This window comes from Micrasema longulum, unplaced genomic scaffold (genome assembly GCF_059751315.1).
Source record: "Micrasema longulum isolate JH-2025_06_02 unplaced genomic scaffold, ASM5975131v1 h1tg000735l, whole genome shotgun sequence".
Classification (NCBI taxonomy): Eukaryota; Metazoa; Arthropoda; class Insecta; order Trichoptera; family Brachycentridae; genus Micrasema; species Micrasema longulum.
In genome coordinates, this window is record NW_028277929.1 from 90205 (window position 1) to 113100 (window position 22896).

At 30.9% G+C, this 22896-nt stretch overlaps 1 protein-coding gene across 4 annotated transcripts in view; it reads right to left on the bottom strand.

The window, feature by feature from the left end:
- Positions 1-22896, bottom strand: part of Ets65A (DNA-binding protein D-ETS-3) — a 155411-nt gene that overhangs the window by 63856 nt on the left and 68659 nt on the right. For 2 of the 4 annotated variants that reach the window (XM_088230150.1, XM_088230149.1), the window contains one exon: positions 3743-3796. In XM_088230150.1, coding sequence (XP_088086276.1) covers positions 3743-3796 — 54 coding nt within the window. Of the gene's footprint in view, positions 1-3742; positions 3797-4063; positions 4244-22896 lie in introns of those variants that run through there. The other 2 variants (XM_088230151.1, XM_088230152.1) reach the window with 2 other exon arrangements.

The following is a 22896-nucleotide window of genomic DNA, read 5'->3' on the forward strand; positions in this document are numbered from 1 at the left end:
ACTAGAAGTAACGCGATGTTACATCACCGCGCGCAAAAGGGATTATTTACCAGTATTTTAGAGGTTATAAAAAATAAACAAAATATTTGGGATTTCCGAAGCTCTTTAAACAATCAAATATTTAAAAACATTTTTTTTTAGATAAGGGTAAACGCCACATTTTTTTAAAACGAGATTTACACGTTATTTGTATTTTTTATTTTATTTTTTGAATATTTGTACACAAATGTTTCCAAATTGGCAGGCTCATTGCCAAAATGAAATTTCTTCCAACCATGCGATAAAATGAAAAAAGTTATTATTATAATTTTAGTTTCTAAACGTATGCTAGAAAAAAAATATAAACAAAAATAGAACTAAACTAGAAATGAGGAAATAAGTATATAAAATCATTACATATACATTTAGATTTACAAACCAGCAAAAAATAATATGTTATTATCAATCCCTAGCATACTGTATTTCTACATCAGTCGCGGCGTACCTCGAGTTAAGATATCAGTAGTTCTACGCAGGGATCAGTAATCATCAAACTCTGATGTGCACACGATGGTGCACAGGGCGCTGCATTGTTAAATAAAATTCAGCGTATCTCGATCATCTTCCAGTCCAAGGACAATCAAGTACTTCGGTGTTAAACTACCTTTAAAAACAAATATCTACTTCATGCCAACTTCCCCAGGAATTAAACCGGGGATTTCAAACAAGGTAGGCAAATGCGCCAATCACTATACTACGGAGAGACATTTCTCAGGATTTTTACCTGAGAGCAGCGAGTCAAAACCGTCCGGACCACAGATAGGCATATTAAATCCCGATTCAGTGGTCCATCCGGACTCAGACCGAAAAAAGTCTAACAATACTAAACTACTTAACCGCGAGGTAGACTTAAATGTTTGTTTTAAAATATTACATGGGGCGCGATTATGAACAAGTATCTTCATCGGTATATACCGAGACTGTATAAACTAATATCGATATTTATGTATGAAAGTTTATATATTTGTATGAAAGTTAAAAGTATCTTAATCGGTGACCGGTTTCCCATTTCCCATTTATAATAATTTTATTTGATTTAGTTTATTTATTTGAAAAAAAAAAACAGTGAATTTATAACTAATTCATGTTATAATATAATGTATGAGTTCAATTAAAGTTTTTTTCGACTATATAATAATTTTGTAGAGATACTAATGAACAGATAAAAAAAACATATTTGTACGAGTATGTAATAAAATTAAAAGAATATCATACGAGAGAGTTAAATGAGATAATAATGATTTCATTCCTACGCCGTTATGAGGGATGAAAAGGATAAGGAAAAAAATGGATAAAATAGGAAAAAGGAGGGTTTTTGTTGAGGAGATTACCCTTAAAATGCCCATAAAGAATAGAGACAGGAGAATAACGTGATAGTAGTACATATTTAATGAAAGTAGTTCTAATAATTATTTTTTTGTATGAGAAAGTTTTAAATCAAACATATCAAGGGAGGAAAATAAATGGTTATATTCTGTACAGCTACGGTTAATGGAGGAATTTAGAGCGAAATATCAATATTTGATATCTTAACTCAAGATATGTTGTGACTGGTGTTGCAATACATTATACTATGCACTAGAAGGTGTGGAAAAGGGATTGATAATAACATGTTGTTATTGTTTGTTGGTTTGCAAAAAAGGATTGTAAAGGTTCTGTCATTTTTATATTTTATTGACCGTTAAATAATAATAAAAATGTTTATTCCATTAAAAATATTGATTAAAAGAAAATAATTATATATTGAACTTTCCAAAAAATAAAACTACTAAATGCATAGTTAATATTATAAGAGAGTATAAAATACTAAGTCGAAAGACAGGTAGGTGAATTGATTTCTACAGCAAAAAGTTATACAAAAGGGAAATAATTAGCTCACTTTTCGAAAGATGAAACTAGCCGACTGGGCCTTGTCTCTCTGAGATAATAATTATGTATTTGTATATTTTGTTATTATACATATTATGTTGTTTGCAATATATAACTTAATATTGTTTTGAACATACTTTTTAAACATATATATACAAATCCATAAGGGTTTTAATAAAAATTTATAAAATTTAAAATAAAGTTCTTTATTTCCTTTTCTCACTACTGTCGATATTTATTAATTTATAAGCACAGATTGCTAGTTCTATTTGAATATATTTTTTCTCGAATACGCATTCGTTTTAAAACTAAAATTATATAAATAACACATTTTATTTTATCACTTGTCTAGGAGAAATTTCCATTTGGCAAAAAGCCGGTCAACGTTCAAGTAAATATATAAAAAACTTAAATAAAGTACATTATATGTTTTATTATGATACTATTTTTATAAAGGTAGTATGTTACTCAATTTTCTCTGAATTTATAATACTTAGTTATCATTTTGTATTTAAACTTGCCTATTTTGTTTGTTTATTGTACATCATCTACTTTAACCAATGATTCAGCCAAACGATTTTTTATATTTATTTGCATTTTTTAAAATAAAGGATATTTCTATTTTTATTACTGTTATTATTAAATGAATATTGAAACTAGATATTGGTAAGACTTTAAAAAATGAAATGCCTTTTATTCAAAAACATGTACGAAATTAATACATTTTAATGTTTAAATCACAACTAAACCATGTAAGTGTTTATTTTATGTTAACTCACATTAAAATCGATACGTTGACCGATTTAAAAACACGACTTACTTTGTCAAGGCGTACAAAAAACCCGGTGTTTAAAATCGGATGGCGCATTGATGATTATATCATAAATATCTAGTAATTCTACAAACAATTACATTTCAAAGTTGTTAGACTATTAAGCATGATGCTATTTGTTTCTGATTATAATAATTGCGAAAAACGACTTTGAATGTTATATAGTGTTTTAGATTCTAATTCCCAATATACAAATATATCCAGTAAACATAAAAGGTTTACCCACTAAGAATTCCAAATTCTGCAAAGTTGATGAAGGAAGTAACACATAATTAATGTAAGCAAATACTTAATTTTACTCAATATTTTCCCCTGATTCATAAACAATCGTCCCCTTTTTGATTGATTTTGAATACATTTATATTAGATAAGTAGTTTCGCTTTTAATTAACTGTGAAAAAATTGAAAACCGTGTTTTACCCGCAAAATATAAAACCTCTCAAATACACGGTAAGGTTGGGTTTTTATTTCGAATATAATATAAAAACGTATTTTCTAATTATAAAAAATAATTACAAATTCACAAGTAAATCATTATAAATTGTAATCAGCTGACCTCTGAAGCGAAAAAGTGATCATGTGCCATTGGAAGGGTTATAGGACAGACTGAAAATATCCATACGTTTGATATATTATAGTGCAACCACAAATTATTCTACATTTAAAAAAAAATTTTTTGGGTGGTCATAATCCTTTTTTTAACAAAATGTTATTTAATATCCTTCCTTTAGTTGGCATTTTCGAACTATAAAAAATAAATATTAACAAAACGATTTTTGCTGATTGTGTCGTTAAAATTCATAAAATATAAGAAAATTTATTTGTCTTTTATAAAAAAAAAATGTGTGTACATTATAGGCATATGAAATTCACGTTGACGTTTGAAAATAAAATATTTTCCAGTGCCGTCTTTTATAAACAAAGCGTTGATTTTGAATATTTTTCTTTTACATTGAACAAATACAATACACAATAATATAAATCAACGACATAAATATTTACCTTGAGCACCTTGGGCAGACGCGTGGGAAGACCAGGAGCTTTTGTAAGACGCATCTGTAACGACAAATTCGACACATTATTTGGAGGAATTTCATATCACACAACAAAAGTGTCACTCGAACTGTGTACTTATCAACAATAGTGTTGGAAAATTGAACCAGAAACTAAATAATGTGAGAAATTGGTGTATCACATGGATGTAGGAATATTTTAAGATGGGCTATTTCACAGATGTAGGAACGGGCGCGAGATGGGTATTGGAAAAGTGCCAACAGGTATCGCGGCACAGGCACAAAATGGAATAAGTAACACAATAATCACCGGCAAAGAGCATGGAGAAGTTTGTGAAGGTACCCGACCGACTGAGGTAGTCGGCGGAGCTTTTGATGTCCAGCATGCTTGGGCGCTAACGGGCGCGGCGGGTCAGATAGAGGGACATCGCCCTGTCGGTACGGCACTCGCGGCGCGTGCGGGTAGCGCGGACTACCGTCGCTCTGTGACGCGGACGCCGGGCTCCGCGCGGCGCCGGGGCGTGGCCAGCGCCGCGGCCAATCGGCGCCTCGCTCGCGAGCCCGCCCCGCGAGAGCTAATCCTTATCTAGAGGCGCGAGAAAAATAAACATCGTTAGTGGGGCGCGCGGCGCCTATCGCTTTATATGATAATGGAAGGCTCCTTTTACGCGCTTTCACCGAACAATGGCCGTGTTTTATGGTGATGTGGCATGGGGCCGCACCGTTACCCGGCTTATCTGGACCCGAGGTGACTTATTACGAGACAGCTCGCGCGGAGCGTCCCGTATCGACCGCGATGAATCACGAGTCAAGGGCTCGTTTTGTAGCAACAACCTTCGACGTGTCCCGTCAACCCTTGTACTCATGTACAGCAGCGAATTACTCATGTTCTTTAACGCGCGCGCTATTCATAGTCAGATATCCGCACAGAAAACGTACTCAGCAAGGTACTTTAAAATCCAAACAAAAAATCAAAAAATTTTATAGTAGGAAAATTTTTTTTCTTGTATTTGAGCAGATTAAGCAAAAAGGCATATTTAATTTTTACACGTAATTCAAATCTACAAAAATAAAATAAAAAATGCTAAATTCAATAGGGAATATTATTGTAAAACATTTAAGTTTGTAAGTGAAAATTCTTGATGGAAGTTCATTGTAATTTATTATATAAATAAAACACGAGTGATACTTTAATCCACAAATTTGACCGGTTTCATCGCTTATTATGTATCCTTACTTCTGTTCTGTATAAATACATTTAACTTTTTAATAAAGATACCAGTCTCGAAGATGTCGCGAAAGCGATGAAACCGGTCACTGGATATTCCAAATTTGTGGATTAAAGTATCACTCGTGTTTTATTTATATAATAAATATTATTGTAACTTAAATAAAAGCATTTGAATTTTTACAATATATTTTGATACTAACAAATTTTTTATTCCCATGATTTATTATTCGAAGTTATTTTTAAATAAATAACCCAAAGAGAAAATGATACACAATAACTTTTTTAAGCAAGTACATTACTAATTAAATACCCACTTAAGCGATCATCTATTTTTTCTTATTCCGTAATTTACATTTATGTATGTGAAATAGAACTAGAACCCTGGGTGAGTGGTTTCGACTCGGGCAAAAGTCCTGAAAAAGAAAACCGATTGGAGAAAAGTCCGTCAAGTAGTCTTGTGGTTGGTACGTAAGCCATCCTTTCTTTACGTCTTGTGATCGATTTCCAACAGGGTCATTTGAACGTGCTTTAACACTAATTTCGTTTCAATTAATTTCATAAAGGTAATTCATCAAAGATACATACTAGAAAATCTACAATTTGTCGATACAATTTCGCGTGCATTTATATCTTCAATCATAGAATTGCAAAATTTAGATAGAATTGCATTTGTTGTTGCTTTTTAAAAATGTATATTAATATTTTACTGTCCGTAGGCAGGCACCAGAAGCGTAAGACTGATTACCTTGCCTTACATGTAACAACAATTATACAGACACACTGCAATTGGAGTGACTATGCAGTGCCCTGGGTGCAGGTAGGAAAATTATGATGGTGATTATATCGCACCTTCGGTGCAACAAAGTCACAATTCGGGACACTTTTTTTTGTGACGTCTTTTATTAGCATTTTTTTAATAATTAAGAATAAGCTTTTAAATAGGAATCCAGTAATAAGGCAATAAATGTGAAATAAACTTAAAAGTCCTCTCCTGTAAAATTTAAAAAAAATAAGCTGTTTTGCCTTTGTTGCACCGAAGGTGCGATATGTTAAATTTAAAATATTTCTTTACATTTTATGTGTTTTATTAATTTGTGTGAAACTAAGTAAGTTCGATCCCCGCCAGTTGCAAAATCCAATAAAGATTATTTTCTTAATTATTTTGGGTATTGTGGTGTATTTTTCATAACCTTCTTCCATATTATATTCTCTTAATAGAGGCTTAGCGAGTAACTATGAAAAAAAAACAATTGTTATATAACTTATAGCTCCGTATTTAGGCAAAAATATTAAAAAAACAAACGATATACCATACCTAAAAAGAGGCAACCTCTTTGCTCGGTGTGGAATATTTTCTTGTCCGCCTCGTAGTGTAATAGTCAGCACGTTTGTTTACCATTCAAGGGGTCTAGGGTTCAATTGCAGACAAGGTTAAGTTATTCCACTATAATATCACGGGGCCACAATCTGATTCATTTATATATTATATAAAGTGATGATATGACTGATAAAACAAAGATGAAAATAATTGCCGACGTTAGTTGAAATGTTTGACAACAAAGTTAATGTTTTCAATATAAATACAGTATAACTACAAGTATCCGGATTAATAGGTGCCAGATTTTATTGCTTTTGAAATTATACAGCGAATTGGAATTTAATTAAACACAACGCTTTGAGTTTGTCCAAATTTTTGTAGACAAGAACGGGATTCAACCCCCTAGGGAGCTGTTAATACTAACATACTACAAAAGAGATGAAGAACATTTAAGAGAAGGGACGTTAAAATCAAACGTCAACGAATAGAAGAATAGAAGGAATATAGATGTTTAAATATGGGCAAAATAATGAATGTTACACAGTGTGTAAAGTGGTCACATAAACCAGCCATAAGCCCTGTGGATGCCTAGATTTCTACATTAACTTCTCTAAAATGTTATTTATCTTTTTTGTAATATGTTTATTTTAACAGCTCCCTAGGGGGTTGAAACCAGTCCTTTTCTACAAAAAATTAGGACATACTTTAAACATTGTTGATAAATCCACCTAATCTCAGAAGAAGTATTAAAATTGAAAAATATTTTCATGCGTTGCCTAGTGTGGGGGTGAAATAATTCAATCTTATGAATCTTACCCGCAACAATAATGGTCTCAGCTCTTTAACTTCACAAACGTCAACAGATGGAAGATCCGAAGGAATATAGATGTTCGAATATAGGCAGAATGGTAAATGTTATACAGTGTGCAAAGTGGCCACTTAAACCAGCCAATGACAGGTCACAAGCCCAGTGGATGCTTAGACTTCTACATTCGCTTCTCTAAAATTTTCTTCATCTCTGTTGTAATATGTTAATTAAACACGTCCGGCAAAGTTGATTGCGCGCTAGAATTAAAATTAAAAACTACTCATTTATTTTTTATTTCTTTCCAACAATTTGGATTTTAGGCAGTCCGGATGACTGGAGTTCGGTTATTCGGAGTTCTACCGTAACAATGAAATAACGGAATCCGAATATTCCGATCACTTTTTACTCGGTGTCTTTCCTGGCGCCGAGCAGCGCGCCCACCGTTGCGTGACAAAAACAAAAAATAATAATTAACTTGTTGGAAATATTATGGTACCGTTTTAGGAAATGTATCTTGTAAATACTTCCCCGTATCCCTTTCGTGATTTCGCTGACGCCAGAGAAGGGGCTTTTTAAAATTTTGGTGAAATATTTCAAATTTATTGTTCAATCATGTTCGCATTAATTACGATAAAATCAACGTCAATTCATTGTTTGACTCGAGAAAAAATTTATGCAAAAAATAATGCATTATTTAAATATGAATGTATAACTTATAATATAGATTGAGGAAAAGAGTGACGTGAATTAAGCACTAACTGGTATTAAATTAAAAATAATTTGAATCGAATTTATGGTTAAATAAAATATTTCTGGTATTTAAAAAACGTATTTAGAAATAATATAGAAATGTCTAAGCGTCCCTTCTCCGCGCTTAATCATTCTGGGATGAATTAATAATGATAAATTTTACTGTTGATAAATTACTATTATTTCTACTGTTGATAAACATTTAAACAAAGTTTTAGATCTTGTTAGAGAAATATAATATTCTAGGCATTGACAGAGGTTGTGACATATTGTTGGCTGGTTTGAGTGATCACTTTACATCATGTACATTATTAACCATTCTGCCTTAGTTTTAACGTCCACGTATCTTTAATTCTTCCACTCATTAATTTTTCTGAAGTAAAATGTGTCCGTGTCCAGTCAGATGAAGAATACAGTTTTCTATGTGAAGTCGAACCAGAATCCTGGACGAGTGTTTTCGACTTGATGGCTGATCTCAGATGAAAATCCGGAAAGGAAAAATTAAAAGGGAATCGAGTAGAGATAATTCCGCCTCGTAGTGTAGCGGTTGACGAATTGGCCCACCATTCTCGTGGTTCTGGGTTTGACTGCTGGCACGGTGAACGTGAAATCGTCTGGTTTCTAGCATAAGTTGGTAACTACAAATTTTCACAACGGGCATAAAATAACCTTTATTAAAAAAAAAATATGATTCTAGGTATTTTATAAATACGAAAAATAATATTTATAAATATTAAATGGGTTGTTTTTTTATTGTTTTTTTAAGATGCAGCTCAAGCCGACGAAATACTTATTTCATAGATTGTAAGAATGGTAACACTTCATTGTTTCTGGACTAACACTTGAAGTATAAGACTTAACCTTACCTTAAAATAAGAAATTATAAAAATACGCTGCACCTGATTCACTTATGGAGTATCCTATGCATCATTAGTTGCAAAATAGGTATGATGATGATGATTGAAAAAAAATAATTTAAAAGGATTACCCGTCAAGCCTCTTTCCAGAGGCTTGTCAGCAGGTAGGAAAGAAAGAATATGGATAAAAGTTATGAATAATCAACCACAACACCCAGACAAAGTGAGAAAAAATCTTGGATTTTTCTTGCAACTGGCGGCAATCGACCCGCGTCGCCAGTTTCACAGTTGATCGTCTAACCAACTGCGCTACGGCGCTTGCCTGGATGATGAAAATGTCTGAATCTCTTATAAATTTAGGTGAGATTTCACGGAATTCGCCTAATTGTAAACGCCCGAGGGGGTAAACTGTAATATACAGTATTTGTCTACAACGATTTAGAGATACTCAAAAGGTCAATGACAGTGTGAGAATATCAGAACAATATCACATACATCATTCTAAAACGAGACACGGACAATCGATACAAATAAACCAGGGTCTAAAATTATAAACTACCAGACAAAACGAAACAAAAGACTAGGGCAACTTTTTCAGAAAAAAGATGTTAAAAATATTATCATCAACAAAAGATTAAATATTTTTTTCATATACGTATTCCGTTAAATGCTAAAATTAATTTAGTTTCATGTTCCAAACCGAGTCACCAGAAGTCAAAATCCGCTATTTATCAAATCTTCTAAGAGCAACTTTTGTTTTTGTGCCCCAATGTTTAGAATTGTGTAAATTAGTCGATAGAGAAATAAAACTTTAAATTTTTTTTTTTTAAAAGTAATTAAGGTCTATGAAATACTGTCCAGTAAACAAAATAATTTGTTACTTATTAGTAGCATTGAAAATATTTTTAAATTTGTAATTTTGAATTCCCGCAAAAGCGGTCATTCCATTAGCCACGCCCCTATTACGTCACGATTAATGTTTATTTGTTCCTGACCAATCAAATTTGTTTAGAACATTGTCTCAAATCTTGACGCTACAACCATCGCAAACATGTCGCGTTTTTCTAGAGACGTATTTAAAAAAATATATATGAAAATTTTTCTGTACAATATTTATATTAATTTTCAAAATACAATTAATGGTTCTAAATCCATTTTATATATTTTAATCTGTATTCAAAGTATGTGATATTTTACTATCTCTTAGGGATAGATCTTCCGGCTTTTCGTAGATCTCTTTGCCTTTAACACAGTGTGGGATAAATATAGATTGGCATGGAATAGCTAGAAGTCTTATACAATTATTGTGTTTTTAAATATATTGTATAACATGAGTTTATTGCCATTTCTTGTGTTTGCTTCATAGTTTTATGTTCTTTTTGTTAGGTATGGAGTGGAGAAACGTATTGTAGGACAAAAGCGCAACATAAGCGGTGGGTGATTGGATAATCATGAGTTCTATCAGAATGCGCATTATTTTACAGCTGAGAATGCACCCGTATGACGAGATGATGATATGTCATTAGAAGATAACCCGTACACGGGACAGGTCGGATGTGCATTTGGCTTACACAAAATGGTCGTACAGAAATGAACAATTAATGCAATTGAAAGTAATGTCCAACAATGTTTTGAGTATGTCCCGATGTTTGTAGACAGCCTGAATCCTCCCTAGAGAGTTATCAAGATCAAAATTTATTGCAACAGAGAGGGAAGAAATTTTTAAGAAGGGTGGCGAAGCGTGGGCTGGTTCACAGTAGCAGGTGTATTAAATTTTGTAATTGTCACAGCGCAAATGGACAACAAGGAAATGGAGTGAATGGACTTATCTTTTTGTAGATTTTTTAATTCTTTTGCTTAAGTGGCAACACCCCACAGTAAAATATCCAAACCATAGAGAATATGAAATTCTAGGCATTTACATGACTTGTGACCTGTCATTGGCTGGTTTCAGTGGTCACTTTTTACAACTAGTAATATTCACAATATTGTGATGTTTAAATATCCAGATGTCCTCATCTCTTCCATCTCTTTCACTTCCTCTTTTATGAAGTAAAAGGGCTGTAACTTTTAGTGATGAGGGTGAGATTTATCTGGCTGAATTATTTCACCTACTGAGCAGTGCTTAAAAACACTTTTTGCATTAACTCAAAATGTTGTTGATAAAACTAACTGGTGTAAGAAGTATATAAATATACATATTTCTAACAACAAATTATGCTCCCAAACAGTAAGCTGTTGCAACGTAAAAAACACATTATTAGATAAAACAATCATTTTTTTATGTCTATTAACAAACTAATGAACTCACATACCATCTCACTGTAAAAATAAAGAAATTTATTTTATTGTTTTTTGTTTTTTACATTTATTTATGTAAAAAACAAAAAACAATAAAAACAATAAAACTGTTCTGAACTTTTAACTGAAAATGTTGTATAATTTTTAGTTTTTTATATTTTTTTATAAGTCTTGTTTAGTTTTTAGGTTTATTTTTTTTTTGTAAATCTTGGGTAAAAGAAAATTTATGTTTTTTTAAAAAAATAAAATATTAAGGCAAATATGTAAGTATTATAAATTTATGTAAAAAGCAGATTTGCCGTTTATGTTAATAAAATAAAATAATGGCCGACATTTTTATTTACTATGTATACTCAGTTGTACTGACAATTACAGTGATATTGAAAGTGGTAAATGTATTTTCCGAATTCCACGAATCCATCATAAATAAAGTAAAAAAATAAAAATAAAAATCACTAAGCCTTACATTTGTTTTTGCAATGTACGAATCTGAGAATAGGCCACAATACCTCAATATTGACTTTTGTGAAGTAATAGAGTTGACACCTTTATTGATGGGGTTTCGATAAATCTGCTTGTTTTATTTTACCTACTAGGCACGCCTGAACACTAAAATGTTGAAATTTATTTTTTACCTGAAGGTTTGAGTTAACACATAGGAGAGTTGAGAAAATGCGTTTGTTCAAACATGGTCAAAGTAACACAGCTAATGACCTGTCATAATCCCTGTATATGCCTAGATTTCCATTTTCCCTTCTCAAAAATCTTTTCACTTCATGTTTTAACAAACGTCGCGTTGGGGAAACAAGGTTCTATCTAACAAAATGTGTTTTTTTACATTAAACTTTTATTATATTTATATTTTAATATCGGTTTTATCTGCATCAAAATAAAAAAAAAAAAACGAAATTAATCCTTAATTATTATAAAATTTATTAAAAAACAATAAATATTATTGCGTTTTGTAAACCTTTAAGTTTATTTTTTTTATTTAATTTTTTACCATATAAACCTTTAAGTTTAATAATAAATATTGTTAAGTTTTATAAAACTTAATGTACCTCGCCGTAACTTGCGTACCAATCCTGTCATTGTTGTGGGAAATTATAAAACTAACATCGGATTCTTTTCCCCTCTGCCAAGGATCCTAAGAACAGTGAACGAAATCTCACTAAACGATACTGTCGATGTGTTCCTTTCTACAGCAAAGGCAAGCATTTAAGAAGCAAGCGGTGTTGTCACTCCTGATTCGAATTGAAACACACGTGCCATGTCCGCCTAGATTATGACATAAGTATACGTTTTTAATTTTTAAATTGTTTAGATTAAGTGTTTCTTTATAATAAATACTCAATAATGCCAATCTGTTAGGGCTTTCATAAGCCTGTTGATTGGCTAAAAAAAACAGTATATATAAAAAAATATAAGATAACATAATGTCTTCATTTCAAACATTCACGTCTCAAAAAAATTACGAATCTACATAGAATCTTATTTCCCCAACGCGACGAAATGTCAACATTTTTTAGTTAGATAACAAATTGGAAGGTATTTCGAAGAGAAAGCCGGGTAAACAAGTGAGTTTATTTATTAGAGACTCACCATTGTTTCGGTTATTGTTATTGGTTTCAGTTTCGGTTGTAAATTGGCCGAAACTTGCGGTCGGGATATGTCGGATTACGTTCGGCTCTATTCGGGTGCATCTTATGGCTCGTGACTCGTGACTAAGTTCTCGTGAGTTCTAAGATCTTTTATATTTATATTTTTGTAATTCCTTTATAGTTAATACATTAAAGTTTCGTATGGCGTACATTGAAGAAATGTTACATATGAGTAACATGCACAATATAAACATGAACTAAAAAACTCTAAAAATAAAGACATTTACTCATGAACCCAACAAATGCAATTCCATCAGTTTTGTGTATTTTTATAATTAAAGATATATATTCACGTGAACTTGTATCGACTGATACCTAAAAATCGTATATTTTCTAGAATGTACCTTTGTTAAATTACCTTATAAAATAGAATAACATGAAATATATGCCTCTTATTTTATTGTGTATTTTATTTAACACTTATTTTAATGGACCCGTAATGTTTATCAATAAAAGCGCTTAATTTTGGGCGTTTTGTTGTGACCTTCAAACTTTTTTTTTTAGTAAAAAAAGAAATAATACGATACATCCAAATATTACAATTTTGGTGGCCATTTCCAACGATTTCGAAATCGAGAAACAAGTTGTGGTAGAGCGGGGTTTGAACCTCAAACCTTTGATTCGCGCGTCGGCGATACTAGCCACAGAATCACAAGCCACAGGATTTTAAACTTACTTAATTAAGTTTTGGGGTCGATTTTGGCTGAAATTAAAACAGAAGACGAAATTCGGTTTCAGCTAAAAATCTTGTTTCGGTCGGTCACTAATATTTATGTCATAAAGTAAGTAGCTACTTCGTTTTGGCCTCGGACTGTTAGCTACCGTCGTTTTCTACGGGTACTGTTGCTTACTTAAAATAAACAAAGCTATTGCACGATAAAACAGATTTGCAGCGATTTATGGCCTCACTTCCTTCCGGTCTGACCCGGAGCTTACTCCTTCGCCTACCTAGCCAACTGAGGACCAAACTATGTGGCTAACATTTTAATAGTGGTTATTTAAACGATTAGAATTGCCTTATCCGAAAATATGTTTATTCAATATAGATAAGAAAACATGCATACAATCAATTTTGTATAAATAGTTCGATTAATTAAAATCACTAAATGTTCATTAAAAAAATCATCACGACTGAAGGTTTAAGATGGCTGGATAGTGTGGAAAGTGACATTAGAGCGATTGGCCTGACGAATTGGAGAAGAGCCGTGGGGTGCAGGGACGAATGGAGACAAATTCTGGAGGAGGCCAGGGCCAACAACGTGCTATAGCGCCACTGATGATGATGATTGTTTAAAAAGGCTTTAAAAATGAAGAGTGGGGATAAGTAGAAGTAAAATGGATTGTATCATTCGGCTAAACCTGAACACTTACTCCCACATACACACAAACACATCTATACACATACTCTCATACAAATACACATTAACACACCCTTTTGTTGTACCACAATTTAATATGTATGATTTTTATTTAGAAACTTTGCTGGTCTGTCCTTAAACCGTATCTTTTTTACGTTAATTTATCGTTGTCGACTGTTTGTTTCTGCAAAATAAATAAATAAATGAACCAATTTTGAATTATCTGGTCCACTACACTACCTAAGAGGAAACGAGGTCAGACGATTCTTCATTCAAATGTATTCCCGTATTTTCTCTCTGGATTATGTCACTACAGCTGTAATTTTTTAAAACAAAAAGTCGATAATAACCATTAGCGTTGCATTGAAAAACGGAACACGTTCCAATACAAAAAAAAAAAAATTTGGTTTACTTCTTAAAAAAATAAAATAAATTAGTTTAGATTTGGGGTGCAGAAAACGGGACAAAGAAATGTCGATGATTTTGTTTGTTTCAGCTAGGCATAATAAGTCCGACGAAAACGGGCGTGTAATTTTACAACCTCAGTGCTAACGCAGGCAACACTAAGAATCCTAAGCAAAAAGCGCACTCGCCAGATCAAAACTGCGTATATTAATTAGCTGAGGCTAGATTAGTGGGGCACTGCTCAAATGTATGCTAAAGCTTCACACGCTTTCCTTAGCTCTGTCTGGAGCAAGATGGCTGCTGGTTGCTAGCCGACTTCACCCTGAACTAGTTGTTGATTTGAGAAATTTATTATGTTAATTTATTTTTGTTAGGCTATTGTAAACTATGTTTGACGATATCATTTAAAAAAAAAGTTCTATTAAATGTTTGATATAATGTTATGGATTTACTCCATGCACTATTTTTTTATACGAATTATCGTTAGTATCGAAGAGTCCCAAAATTTCGAGATTTGGTCTCCGAGTCTCGACTTAGTCTCGAGACTTGATTGAAGGTACTTATGCAGAAAGCTGACAGCCATAAAACCATGAAACTGAGATATGGCACTTTTGTGAAAAGAGTAAATAATCAAATCTACACAACAGTTGGAATCTTTTAGACTTTTACAAGTGATAAACAAAGAATACATTAGTTTTTTGAAAATATTAGAAACAAGAATCTAATTATGCATTTGACTAGTTTTAATGGTTTTTAAAGTTTCATAAGATTTTTCTAGTGCTATGGGTGTTTTCTGCAAATTGAGAAATGCCGTTTTTGTGATTGACACCATTTTCAAAAGGTGGTTAATACAGTTTTTTGCATGAAAGCGGTCTGGTTGTTTTAAGCAGAACAAAGAATTGACCTAACTGCACCCGATGACATCGAAATATTATTTTTTCAAAATCGCGGACTGGCTGCTTTCTGCATAACTACGTTCAACTTTGTGTCGAAACAGGAACCCCTAACCGCAACTAATTAACAGTTTTGATTTACTGCACAAAACACCCAGGCCTGAGATTTTTTTTACATTCATAATACTTTATTCTTCATTTGCGTCCATCCGCAAAACCTAGGGTTTTATTTGAATTTATTTACATTTCGAAAACAAAATACATTTACCTGAATTGTAATCCCATTTGATTTTGATTGTGGGCATAAATATGCTTAGAGTAAAGCGTAAGGTCAGTCCAATAATAAGCCGATTCGGCCTTGCAAATTCTCATCGTATCAGAAGCCAGGAAGCATGTAACCAGTTACCAAGGTATCCTCTAAGTACCCTGCAGTTGCATGTATGCGACTATTTGAAGAGTACACGGCAAGATCGCGCTCATGATCAAATGATGGATTTTACAGGAAAGCATAAAATAAGTAACCTTATTTGTGGGACACTACGTTCACGTATCTAATAAAATAGGTTTTCATCTAATGTCATTTATATTTTTACATTCAATTATAGGAAATAATAAAGAAAAACGTGTATTTTATATTTTTAAAAATACCTTTGTTGAACTGTCACAAACTGATACGATTGTTTTTTGGCTCTCGTGAGTCATATTTATTTCGTACAATTTATAAGAAAGGCAGCCGCAATTAGTAAGTTTTAAGTATTTCATAATATTTAACTCATTCAGTAGAACAAAATGCATTAATATTTTTTTTTTAAATAAACATTTTGCACGTTTTAGTCGTGTACTTTCGCGTGTTTTTGGAGGACACTGCTTCTAGATATTTAAATATTTATTTATTTGATATCTTAACTCTTAAAAGACTCTGCTAAAAAATCTCTCTGTTACGTCATGTTAAAGTAAAACGTCAACAGTCTTTATATATTTAAAATATTTTTAAATATGGGTACAAGGTAATGATTTAAAATATAATGCTATGTTTAGAATAAAGATGACTCTTTAAAAGCTAAAAAAAAATTAAATAAAAGAAAATTGAGGAAGAAATAATACGTTGTTAGACAAAAAAAACTTTAAATGCGATTATCTCGGAACTTGTTTTAATGACTTAATGCATTATTTCAGTAAAGCCACGATATATCAAGTCTTGTATTTCATGTAGGTACTCAATTTCTGTAAATTGGTTTCCCGTAAACGGGAAATTTATAACAACACTCTATCATTGGTTGATTTAAAAGTAATCTTGACGTGATTCAAAGTAGTTAATTTGTATTAAAACCTTTTTTTTCATACATTTTAAACAAAATTTGCAGTAGTGCTCTAATTTTTACCGCGCGTAAGAAAACATTTTTTGTATCCAATTCACCCTAACGCTAAACTTTCTAGGATATTTTTATGTACTAATTTAAAATAATATATTTTTAAAAAAAGTTAAAAAAATTAAATCAGTTAAGTTTTTGAACATAATACAAATTATGCTATTAAAAGTAGCATAGAAAAGATATTTGAAGTGAAACTCACACCAATATTATAAATCTCAATGTGCGATCTACATAGGGTCAAAGCACCAGTAAATGACCACCCCCCAGTAAATGACCATTGGTTAATAAAACACAATATAATAAGAATTGCTACATGTGTCCAGTCAAAAAACTTTTAACACTAGAAACTAGGACCAAAGCAGTAGGCGGACACATCTTTTGGTAAGAAACAAATCTATCAATTTTGAACTGTGAGTTGTCAAAAGGTAATGGCGCGTCTTCCCGTTATTGTTCTGAGATTGATAGTGTTTTTATAAGAAACGGTGTGATAAGTGTTTTATTTGATGCTATTTTTATTAATATTTATTATATTTATATTTATTTATGCAATTCTTTGAATATATCCATATTCTAATGTGTTAGGGTGTTTTATAATGTTATGATGTAACTAAATCTGAGTATTATTTTTACTGGGGTAGTAGTGGTCATTCCCTGCTATTTTTTTAGAGTATTATTAATTATAATTGTAATACTCGTATTTCAACAAAAAAGTAAAAGTACTTAGAAAAATTAATGTGTTTTTTATTGTTTTATTTTTTTGTACGCTTAAACAATGAAATTTATACCTTTAATGTGAAACGTTCATTCATTGGTGCTTTGACCCTACATTGCAAAATTCGTTTTCTTCCAGATTTGACTGCCGCACTCCGCTGGCGCCGCTTTGTAAAGATACCAATTGGCATTGTGGATATTGATTGAAATTATAGTTTTAAAGTGGTCTTTACTGGATGTTACTTTATTTTAACGAAACAATTACCGTATCGCGTATCGTGTGTGCTGGTTTTGATCCGCTGTGAAAATTTCCATACTTACATTTGACGGTAGATAAATGTGAATCTGAACGGATGTTAACATTTCTAAGCGTGCAATTCAAGTTGATCAACATGAATTATTTAAGTATGCAAGATTAGTTGTATCCGCTTTGCTGTTCCGTCAATTAAGTCGTAGCGTTGATCATCTACTCTCGGGCGGCCCGGCGGCAGAGCTGTCAGACTTCAAAAAAACAGACTAGCCTCTAGCCTAGTCGAAAAGGATTTCTCTTGATTATGAAAATAACGTTTATTATTACATTTTATTTAATTTTGAAATAACAAAGCGTTTTCGAAAATATTGACATATTATGTATTAATTTTATAAGCCAGTCAGTTTTTACCCATATATGTGTTTACAAACTGTGTATTATGTAAATTTAAAAAATATATATATAAAATAAAAATAATCGTTGTAGTTTGCTGATTTCAGGTTCATACGCTTGTTCGTGAATAATTTACGTAATTAAAATATTGGAAAATAAAACATTAAATTTAATACTCAGCAACAATATTTTGAGTTTGTCCAAATTTTTGTAGACAAGGAATGGATTCAACTCTAGGGAGAGCTGTTTATATTAACATATTGCAACAGAAATGAAGAATATTTAAGAGAAGGTAATATAGATGTCTAGGCATCTACATGGCTTAAGACCTGTCAATGGCTGGTTTAAGTGGCCACTTTACACACTGTGTAACATTCACCATTTTGCTTATATTTGAACATCTATATTCCTTCAATTCTTTCATCTGTTGATGTTTGTGAAGTTAAAGAGCTGAAACCTTTATTTATGCGGGTGAGATTCATTCGGCTGGACCTATTTTTACAATTCTTCCATTTACAGTGAAAGCGCTTCCGCCACATACCTGAAAGCCGTTTTAAAGACGGAGGGTCTTCCTATCGGCTTCGCCAATGATAAAAAGATTTTATTTTGTCAAAAATTGAGTAACTTAACCTATCGATAGTTAATAATGGAGGTGAGATTTATTTGAATTATTAAAACTACTACGAAACGCCAATATTTTAATTCATCAATTCTTTTTACACCAGATGTGGATAACCAACATATTAAACCTAATTATTATCTAAATCCTGTCCAAAATTCAAAAAAAAGTTTGAGTTTAATATGGATTTGAATTAAAACTAATGTCTGAGCACCCGATGACAAACTATTATTTAATATTTTAGAGATATTTATTTATTTATTTAATTTTACAATACGCCCAAGGGGCATTTACAAAAAATATACAGGTAAGTACAAACATAGTGCGTAAAAATTTAAAAGATAAACAATGCTTTTTTGTATACATTTAGAAACAATAAGAAGCATACTGCCATGCAAAATAAAAAGAGAAACTTTAAAAAAGAAAAAAAAATAATTAAATGGATAAAATTAAAATAATTGAATTAAAAAGAAAATTGTAAATAACTTGTAAAGAATTCAAACAAAAAAAATAAATACATTTTCATATACTTATAAGTATAAAAAAAAAATGGTATCAACAAATTATTGTTAAAAACAAATAACGAAAATCAGTTAACAGTAAGTATATATGTGATAATAATATCATAAACGGTACACAAAAATATTTGATAAATATGTAAATAAAATTACATTGTATAAAGTTTATATTTGAAGCACTAACTTTGTGGTTATTCATTATAATAAAATAAATAAAACAACTTAGTTACGCAAACCTTCACAAAGAAGCTTGTTTGCTTTGAAACCAGTCGGTGAAAAATAAAAATTAGTGGTTAAAAACAGTTTTACTTATTTTATTAAAATTACATTGTTTTATGAACATTTTTTTATTAACACAACCAACTAGATTCAGCAACTACCCGTTGCCGTCTTCAGGGTTATAGAATAAGTCGATAAAGGGTTTAAAAATATCTCAATAATAAATAAATAAAGTTGTTATTGTGCTACAAATATCCAAGATATATTATTTAATAGTTTATCGGGGAAAAAAATGTTTTTATTATTTTCTTTAATGTAATAACGTGTGTATTTTAGTGAAAAAAGACGATGTTAAAAAAGGTAGTTGGTTTATGATTATGATAAAATTATAAATAAACTTATCACTGAAACTTCTTGGTTTAGTTTTACTTTTTATTATTTTGACCAACGAGCGCTTTCGCCTAAGTAGGCATCTTCAAGACTGGTGAATTGTTTACAACATTTACAGTTTTTATACTATTCTTAACATATTTTAGAGATAAAAATAGTAAAAAAACTGTAAATGTTGTAAACAATTCACCAGTTTTGAAGATGCCTACTTAGGCAAAAGCGCTCGTTAGTCAAAATAATAAAAAGTGAAACTAAACCAAGAAGTTTCATTGATAAGTTTATTTATAATTTTATCATAATCATTGCCTATGGAGTTTTATCAAGAAATATCAACAAAAAACATAAATATTATTAAAAGTAGTTGGTTTGTTTAAATGGGAAAGGATCACTGTATGAATAACAGGTAAATGACCAAAATGTATGTATAGATAAATGTATATGTAGGTACAATGTACATATAATGTAAAAGAAATAAAAATAAAAAGTAACATAATATATGAAAATATATGTAGTATAATGTGTATAAACGTAATATTTATTTATAAATTATAATTTTGTTTATTTTTTTTATTTATTTAGACGCCTTTTAGGCTTTTACATGTTTTACATACATATATACAAATAAAGACAGATATGTATTTTACAAGGAAGTAGCAAAAAATACATAAAGATTTTTAGAAGAAAAAGAAAAATATCAAAAATATCACCTTTACATATTAATATAAAAGTGGAAAGAACAGAAGTGCATTTTTAAATATGAAGACAGAAATGCATTTTACACAAAGAAAGGAGCAAAAATAAAAATGAACTAAGAAGAGAAAGAAAAATAAAAATTAAATAAAAAAAATAAAAAAAATCATTACATATTAGTAGAAAATATATGACGATACATAATAATACATACATATATTGCGGATACGTGAGTGTGAATATACTTATATGTATAAATGTATGTGTGTATGTATGTGTGTGTGGATGTGCATGTATCTCGAGTCGAGGCAAGTTTACAGGTATGGGTTGTGTCATTATAAACTGTGTCTCTATAATCGAATAATGTATGAATAATGTTATTACTAAATAAAAATAACGTCTCTTTACTTAATTCATTGCTTTAAAATAATAATTTAACTTTGTAAATCGAGGACCTAATGCATTTCATTCCTTTTTGGGACTAAAATGTTATTCCAATGGAAACATTTACTTGTATAAAATATATTTACGACATTGTACACTAGCATAATAATTTTAAAAGCAATATTTTCGCAATTTTAACAAATAAACTGTATTTTTTCATTTAATTGCAATTTCAAAACCAACCATTTTCCATCCCCAAGATAATTTTGTTGTACTGAGAAATTTTTATCCTGTACTGATTTAAATCATAGACAAACCAAAAATGTTAATTTATAATACCAGTTTGTTGTGGTTTGTAGTTCATGTTCAATATGAATAAATTGATTTAAAATACTTTTAACAAAAAAATAAAAAGGAAAATAAATATTTGGGCCCTTGTAGTTAGAAAAATACTTGAATTTTGAGGCATTTTAATATAGTCGGAAATTACTTAGGAAATAGGAATAAAGTTGTACCGGGTGTTTTAGTTTAATCAAAAAATTATAAAGTTTGATGTTTTTGAAAACACTAAGACTGATGTAGATGATAATGTTTTTAAAATACTCAATAATATAACAAAGAAAAGAATAGTAGAACCCTGTATAAAAATGAGTTTTTCTTTCGTAATTTGAATGTTACGCGTTTCTGCTATAAGATGTAAATTTTTAAAATTAAATTTCAATTTTAAAAAAAAATATATTTTAGCTTTTTAAATTAATGACAAAATGGTAAATAATACTAATACATTTTACTTTATAAAAATAATACTTAATAAGTTTGGATGTTTTTTTGGTTGTTGGAATCTTTCGCTTTTCTGTTGTAATACTTTTATTGATTTTTCTTAAAATTCAATAAAAAAATAGTTTTAACTTTCCTTTTTTAAGACAAAATGGTACACAATACATTAAATATTAAGAAAATAATGCTTTTTTTTTCAGAGAAGAATGTTTTTTTTAAAAATTTTGATGTTTTTCAAAAATAGTGGATTTTACTTTTTTATTTTTAAGAAAAAATTGTACATAGTACAATTAATTATGATAAAGATAATACTAGATTTGTTTATATAAAATAATATAATTATGTATTAAAAACACAAAAAGCTTGTTCGTTCAATACATCGCATATATAATACTTAAATTTCGATTAAAAATATTGTGTTAGCAATATTAGAAAAATCAAAATACACATTATGCTTTTATTTACCTTTTTATTTCAAGACTAGGTGAATGTAATGAAGGCGATTTTACAGAAAAGGTCATAAAAGTTCTTCATTGAATTTATAATTTGGTTCAAAAACACAAATAGTAAGCAAATAAATTAAATGCAATTTAAAAAAAAGCGTTCATGCTTTAACGTTGTAAAAACGTCTCACACACATACATTTGGCCCTTAAAAAGCCAATTGAATTTCGCTGAAATTCTAGTTCGGTTGAAAGAAATGAAATATGGAAAGAGGTTTTAGTGCACTTAAAAAAAAGTGCTCGTACTTTAAGGTTGTTAGAACGTCCGATATTTTTAGTTTGTCCCTTTTGAAGGTACTTGAATCTTGACTCGACGGCTACGAATAAGGCTTAAGTAGCAGAATTTAAAGCCTTCAAGACACACAACGCACAAAGGGCGTCAAGTCAGCGGAAAGCCCCCCCGGGGGATGAAAGGGATACACTTATCCGTTCTATCCGCGGTCGAAAGAGACGGATGGACGAAAAAGCGTCGGTTTTCCGGCGCTCGGCGTCGGGCGTGATCGATGCGGCTCGTTCGTCGTTTCTATGGCGACGTTTCCGGTGGGAAGCGCCTCGCGCGGCAATCTGCCGTACTAGGATTAACCCCGAATTGTCGACAATAATTACACCACTTTGCTTTAAATCCTCCACTGGTTGAGGGACCCGAGGTGTCTACAAATAAATCAATGCATTCATCGTTTCATTTTACAAAAGTCGCCATTAAAAGTTATTAATAATAATAAAAAAGTATAAAAA